This window comes from Pimephales promelas, chromosome 23 (assembly GCF_988280905.1).
Source record: "Pimephales promelas chromosome 23, fPimPro1.hap1.1, whole genome shotgun sequence".
Lineage (NCBI taxonomy): Eukaryota > Metazoa > Chordata > Actinopteri > Cypriniformes > Leuciscidae > Pimephales > Pimephales promelas.
In genome coordinates this window covers 723,721-731,649 of record NC_142791.1, presented here as the reverse complement: position 1 = coordinate 731,649, position 7,929 = coordinate 723,721, and the positions used below count along the sequence as shown (strand labels likewise).

General features: G+C 37.6%; 1 protein-coding gene across 2 annotated transcripts in view; it reads right to left on the bottom strand.

The window, feature by feature from the left end:
- Positions 1-4,346: 4,346 nt before the first annotated feature.
- Positions 4,347-7,929, bottom strand: part of dscama (DS cell adhesion molecule a) — a 100,230-nt gene continuing 96,647 nt past the window's right edge. For both annotated transcript variants that reach the window (XM_039677029.2, XM_089126538.1), the window contains 2 exons: positions 7,133-7,435; positions 4,347-5,815 (listed from right to left, as the gene is read on the bottom strand). In XM_039677029.2, coding sequence (XP_039532963.2) covers positions 5,466-5,815; positions 7,133-7,435 — 653 coding nt within the window. In that variant the 3' untranslated portion in view covers positions 4,347-5,465. The remainder of the gene's footprint in view (positions 5,816-7,132; positions 7,436-7,929) is intronic.

Here is a 7,929-nt window from a genome sequence, read left to right as displayed (position 1 = left end):
TTTGAATTTTTAAAAATCACAGTTTCATCTGAAGTTTACGAAACTTAGTGACTTTTATGGCATTAGATAGGCAGGGTATGTGAACACACACACACACACACACACACACAAAAATATAATATATAAAAATATATATATACAAAAAAAAATATAATATATATAATATATATTTAAAAAGATATATATATATAATGTTTAAAAAAATAAATAATATAAATAATAATAAGGTTTGATAAAACATTACTGTTTATTTTTAATTTTTAATTGCTCTGCATTCAGGTTTGACTAGTCACTGAAGTTTACAAAACTTGGTGACTTTTATGGCATTAGGTAGGCAGGGTATGTGAACACACACACACAAAATATTTAAGGCATGGTTCGAGCAGGCTAAGTGGTCTTACAAAAATTTGTCACACTTGTGTTCATAATAATTAATCATTAATATATATATATATATATATATATATATATATATATATATATATATAATGTTTAAAAAATAAATAATATAAATAATAATAAGGTTTGATAAAACATTACTGTTTATTTTAAATTTTTAATTGCTCTGCATTCAGGTTTGACTAGTAATAATGCAAAAACGTGTACACTTCACATCAAACTTATTTAAAAAAAATATATAAACCTTGGCAAAAAGTATTTTTTGAGAATTTCTGAACAATACATTCAAATCACATCTCAAAAATAAGTAATTTGGTGCAAAAACGACTAGAGAATGCGCAAGCGAGCTATACAGGCATCTAGTGGTAACACCATGCAACGACGTGTTTTATTTAATTTTCTATCAACAGATGGCGCTAATCTGACTTCAAAAAAATGGATTTAAAATGCCTTGTCTCCCTAATCCCGACCCCAACACAATACCCCCTACTCCAACTCAATTATAAAAACAAACAAAAAAAAAAATTACATTACAACATTACATAATAAAATTACATAATAAAAATTACAACCGAGAGGGAAAATGTGATTTCAAGGGGACCCGAAGCAACAACCTGCACCGGGCCCCGGATAGCCCAGCTATGGCCCCGTACTGTACACTAATGATAACTGACCATGCCGCGTCTCTGTTCCTGAGCTCTGTCGGTCTACCTGAACCCCAAAGCAGTGTTTGGAGGGCCCACATACACTTATCCAGACTGCAGGCGGAGAGCCAGAGCAGAGCATCCACTGCTTCTATTCCAGGATGACAGTGAGAGATTAACCTCTGGCCTGAGCCAAGCTTGCATCACATCCTAATCTTTAACAACCTACTGGTGGACTGAAGCCGTCCTTCAGCAAGCGTGGCTTTGAGTTACACACACTCGCCGGGCACAGCTGTACTGTGTACATGTGTATTCAATGTGGGATTTTCTGATGTCAGGATGATCGTTCTGCATGATGATGGTTCATATCAACTCCAGTCAGTGTAGTATTTAATGGACAAGAACATATTACAATATATGTAAGATATAAATATTTATATAAAATAAAATAAGAATATAATAATGTAGAATCATTTTATATAGTATAATATTTGTCTTACATGATTTTTCAAATATAAACCCAAATATAATTACAACCCATTTATTTTGAAATGAATATGGGAACCATCAAAACTGGAAAAAGCAAAAAAATAAACCAGGTACTACTGTAACTTCCACCGTAGGTTTTGCCGTGTGAAACTAGCGGCACCTAGTGGTCACATTCCTAGTTGCAGGAACAATCGGTCAAATACATACAACTCGTGAGCTGACATTTTTTATGCTCCCAGATTTTTTGCCTCTCTCACAAAAATGTGGTGTGTGCACAAAGTACTATTTTTCTTGATTACTGTGATATATAGTATATCGTCAAGCTCAAACTGCTTGCTCATGATCATTGAAAATAGTTTGAGTATAGATCAGTGACACCATTAAAGGGGCAGTTCACTTTGAATTTAATTTATTTACATGTTTTAGCTTACCTCAAGGGCATCCAAGATGTAGGCATCTTAGTTTCCACAGTATTTTCAATTTTGACATTTTTTGTCTGTCAGTCAAATAATGCAGTTTAAAAAAACTAAACATATTTTGATATACGGGAAATCGCAATGGAAGACAATTTCGGTATATATAAATAGGTTTAGTGAAAGGTAAAACTCCCGAAATCGCCGTGTAAACAATGCGTGACGTAGACGCGCGATAGATCACTTCCGGCGTAACGTCTGGAGACGGTTCAGTTCGGTTCAGTTGGACATCTGATCTGATTCAGATCAGTTCAACGGCTGTTAACAAGAGGTAAAAACGATATAAATACTGTTCATTTTCTCACACAAACCACTCGTTTCGTGTCTTAGGCCATCAATGTGTACTTACATTTACGAGTCAATAAATCATGTTTAATTTGGACTTCTCTGTGCATGCTCTTTGAGGTGGACCCCCTAAAACTGCATTATATGACTGACAGACAAGAACGGTTTGACCAAAAAATGTCAAAATTGAAAATACTGTGGAAACAAAGACACCTACATCTTAGATGCCATTGAGGTAAGATAAAACATATCAAAAATTAATTTCAAAGTGAACTATCCCTTTAAAGGACACCTTAAGTTTACAGTTAAGACACAGACCAGACTCCACCATGGCATAGCGATCATATCTTCTCTGGATTTGAACAGAAACCCAAATACATTAGTTAGGGGTACCCCTGTCGTTTTTTTCGGGTCGAAATTTTGAGTTTCTCTGATCTTTTTGAAACCCTGGATTCTGATTGCTTGATTCGAATATATTTAGTTTGTTACAAACAATGTGCAATCCGTAAAACAAAAACCTCAAAATTATAGTTGAAATGGTATACTGCTGGAATTTTTTTTTGACCTTGAGAAAAAGCTTACAGTATAGACCAACAAATTTTATGTTTATTAATTTATTTCATGTTGGTACATTTTTGGGAAGTACACCTGTTTTGACCTGATGTCCATTGGAATGGAGAAAAAAAAAATCACAATGAATTTTTTTTTTTTAATTTGTTTTCATTTAGAAACCTCATGAGCTGGGAGAATGTACTTTTATATTTTTCAGAAACTTGAAACATAATTCAGGTCTGAGGGGGTTAAATTAGTTGAATTGTAACTTTTGTTTGCATTGTTCATTTTCTGCCGTTTCCCCGCTGGGCCACCGTAGCTGAGGAGAAGAACACGGACGAGAAAAGGAAAGTTCCGTTTCCTGTCAGGAGGTCTCTTCCCCTTATTTAAAGGGATACTTCAGGATTTAGCATTAAGCTTTGTATGAGAAGGAAACCTGTAGTATTTTCGTATTACCGTGCTTTCCCCCCTCATATCCCCCTGAGACGAGAGAATTATGTATTTTTTGTCTCCTATGACGCAAAAATCTTCATTTTGAGAGGCTAAAGACTCCAGTCAGTAGTCGGGTCTGTCCCGCATGTCCTCAACCCGCCCATAGAGGGCGATCTCACTCACAGAATGAACACATAGTGTCGGCCATCTTGTTTTGGAAGCTAAGCTAGCAGGCTCTTGTTCTGTGGAGAAAGCTGAGTAGTCGGGGTTCCCGTCCTCTTTTTCTCGTCGATGTCCGGGATTCAGCTTTTGCTTTTTCATTGTTTACATGCACAGCTTTAGTTTCAATCGAACTGAATTCGTTCCGATTGGTGAATCTGAATGTAAACGCTAAACAAGTGATCGGTTGATGTGCGTTTCAACATCGCTAAGAAAATCCCCGCTCCTCCGTGAGAGATACGAGACCGATGCGTCTCACAGGTGTGGCTCATGGGTAATCCCGCCGTTCTCCCGCGGCCCTCACTCGTCCCGCTCGCCACAGGAAACAGAATGAACGGCGACTGTAGAACGCAAATCGCGGACATTTTGGGCCATCTCCAAACACATTTTCGGGCCGACTCATCACTTGTTGTTTAACGACTGCGCTCTGTTACCGGTAGGCGTGGCCTCTAAGGCAGCGAAGCAAGTGCATTCTGGGAGTTGTTGTCTTTCATCCACATCAGCCAAAAATACATTTTCTGGCTTTTCTCAGTCTAGAAATCTCCAAATTCGCATTTCTTCTACATAAATGACCCATTTTAAATACACATTCATCTTTCCAGAGGTGAAGTATCCCTTTATATATGATTTCCAAATCCAAATGTTTCTAGTAGGCATGTCTTTGCTGTGATTAAAGCAATAGTTCACCCTAAATGAAAACCATGTACTCACCCTCATGTCATTCCATTCTTTGTACTGTGAAAGTTTGTAACGATATAAACGGGGTGAATTATCACTTCTCTGTTTAGATATTAAGCTGTTCATTTTCACCATATCCCACAGCAAAATGAAAAGCGTTGACCAAACTGCCAGATTCGTTAGGGGATCAACCTTTTATTAGTCGACAGGATTATCAGGAGTGTCACAACTGTGAACGCTCTGTCAAAGAAAAGGGGGAAAAAGATGAGCAAAACAAAACATCTGTAAATGAGTATAGTGAGGACAATAGATTTATCTAATCAAATATAGTGAAATATCATCTCAGTTCTTCATCACAACTCTCCCTGCAAGACAGTTACGGCTACAATAACGCCCATAATGCTTCTTTATTAATATTATCATAATTGTAATTCTTTCAGGGGATCTCTTTAGATTGTCTCAGTTTTCCCTGTAGTGCAGCAAAAATAAATCTAATGAAGACAAGAGAGACACCTTTCTAGTGCACTACCTAGGGGGTGAAAGAGTCTCCCCCCGTGCAGTGTGTTATTTCCACCCGCAGCTGACTCATTCGCTCGGGTGGGAGATACAGTACAGTAGAAAGCAAACGTGGTTCATGGATCTTCATATTGCACCGTTAGAGAATGGAAAACAAATAATTATCAATCAAGACTTGCTTTTCTAGGTTAAACAAGATATGTGCAAACATGACTAAAGGACTTTATTAACCAAATCAAAAGATTTCCCTGTAATACCCACAAATAATAATAAAAAAAAAAATCTCGTTTTATATAATTTTTTTTATATATATATTTATACTCATAAGAATACGAAATCTTCACATTTGATTATTTTTGTAGTCAAAAAATTCTGGGCTGGACCCGCGGTCATTATTCATACTGTTCTTCTTAAATCGGTTCTCATGCACTCCCAGGAAACGGTGACGACTTCGGACCAATGGAAATCACTCGCACGCTTCATCTCAAACTAATTACACAAAGAAATCTCAGTAAAAAAGAAGAAGGTTCCCAGTCATTAGTTTGTGCACACTAACTGCTAAAATAAGTAAATTAGTAATAAATCATCATCATCATCGTAATTATTAATAATAATAATAATTATAATAAAATGGTTTTGGCAATCTCTTGGTGTGGAGTCGTCTTTAAGAAGTGGATTCACGGTTTAAAAAAGCGTAAAATAAAGAAACTGTTAGGAGTAGAAGTGGAAATATATATACACCCGCCCGCGCACGAAGAGTCTTGCCGTCCGGTCTTTGTTATACCAGCGTGTAGGACTTTGCGTAGGGATTGTTGTTCTGTTTTAAGTGTCCTCTGGAGTCCAGCAGTGATTCCTGGGAGGTGCTGATCTTGGCCGCCTGTGCCAAGTCTGTGCCGGCCTCTCTCTGCGGGAGCGTGGAGGCTGTGCCCGGCTGCCACTGCTGCACGTCCCTGCCGGTCGGCACCTCCATCGGCGTGGGCTCCAGCAGGCCGGGCCGCTTCAGTGAACGGGTCTTCTGCGGCTCCAGGCAGGCCTGGCCCATCGCCGCCTCGCGAGACGTTCCCGACACACCCCGGTTCAAAAGAAAGTCCATCCGCAGGTACGGAGGCAGGTGGACGAGCTCCCCTCCTGCAAGAGGAAGAAACGCTGTGTTTCAAAAGGCAATTCCACTTTGATTAGGGTCACACTTTAAAAAATAAGACTTTAGTCTCAGTAAACTCTAATTAACCTATGGCTAAGCCACGCCCTCAAACGTGGGTTCGTGACTGTCCTGTTCATCGAAATGAAAAAAGATTTGCATCACAGAACAGAGCAAGGCGAGCATTTGAGCTTATAAAACGTAAACTTTGTTATTTATTTATTAAATGAGCGATCGTTTCGCTTGATAAGACCCTTATTCATCGTCTGATGTCATTTAAGCTGCACTGAAACTGTCATTTGGACCTTGAACCGTTTGGTCCCCATTGAAGTCCATTATATGGAGAAAAATCCATAAAAAACCTTAATTTCTTTTCAACTGAAGAAAGAAAGACGTGGACATCTTGGATGACATGGGGGTGAGGAAATTATCAGCAAACGTTTTTTTTTTTTTTAACCCTCAGGTGCTCTTCGTTTCGGAGTCACACTTGTTATCTTCCCGGTCAAAAGTGATTGGACACCTAAAAATGAAATTTTCTCCATCCCAGTAAAACCAATGCAATTTATTTTTGTTCTATAATATTTATTCTTTTTAATTTAGTATTTTGAGACAATTTAATTGAATTTATTAATATTTATGCAATATTTATGGTTTATTTTTGCCATGGAAAAATATATTTATTTTTCTATATATATATTATTTTTTTTTTTTTTAAATATTAATGCAGTATTTTAGTTTAATATACAGTGTAGGCCTTCAGAAAAAGAAAAAAAATATTTTTTGAAAAAAATTAGCACCATCTGGTTACAGTATAGAGAAAAAGCGTAGAATCATGGTGTAACCACTAGATGGCGTGTACAGCTCTCTATGGAGAAGCATGTGAATTCCCCAGATGTTTATGAACACATTTTTTTTTTTGTTGGTGGATTTGAATATATATTTGAAACAATCTCAAAAACTATTTCTTATAAAAAAAAAATTGCCAAAAAAACAAAAATTCACAATTTTTTTTTTTTTTCATTTTTTTTACAATTGCCCATTCATTTTCTATGGGGGTCATTTTTGACCAAAGACCACAAGTGTGACTATTTTTTTAAGACCACTTAGCATGCTCAGATCATGACCTCAATTTTTTTTGTGTGTTCACATACATAATGCCATAAAAGTCACCAAGTTTCATAACATTCCGATGAAGCTCTTTTTCGGTCAGAAATGGCCGAAGAGCACCTGAGGGTTAAAGTGAACTACTCCTTTAAGAATTGTGAAGAATATAGTTTAGAGTCATTACCTCGCCCCAGCGGTCTCACCTGGTCTGTGGGCCTTGGGTACGGCCATGTTTATCACCCTGCAGACGTCCTGTGGTTTGGGAGGTGAGGCGGTGAACCTGCAGATGCCCGATTCTGACGGCGTACTGGATGTTAGGCTGTCTGTGTAATCGTTGGTGCCGGCGGTCATCTGCTCGGAGGATGTGTCCGAGATGAAGCACTCTGTGATGGTGAACTTGGCGTGTCGTAGTTGTTCCTCCATCTTGGCATGTTCATAGGCTCTGGCCAGCTCCTCGTACGTCGAAGACGCGCTCTCAGTGGAGACCATGCTGCTGCGAGCCCGGTCTGAACACAACGGGCACAACTCATCAATGTGAGCATTTAATAATGATAATTTAGAATGTTTTTTATGGTTATTATGAAGTTTCCATTCAGAATAAGGACAGGGATAGACTGGCGTTGGCTGGAAAGACTGTCGGTTTTTTTTCATGAATTTAAAAGAAATCTTAAAATGTAATTTATTCCAGAGAACTCAGCATCATTCCTCCAGTCATCAGTGTCACATGATGCTTCGGAAGTCATTCTGATTTGCTGATTTGGAGCTCAAGGAACATTTCTTATTATTATCAATGTTGAAAACAGTTGTGCTGTTAATATGTTTGAAAACGGCAATATAGTTTTTTCCAGATTTTTTGATGAATAGAAAGTTCAAAAGAGCTTTTGTTACATTATTAATGTCGCTGCTGTCAATTTTGATCAATTTAATGGCTATGTACTGAATAAAAGTATTAATTTCTTTTAAAAAAGAGCTTTTGTTACATTATTAATGTCGTTGCTGT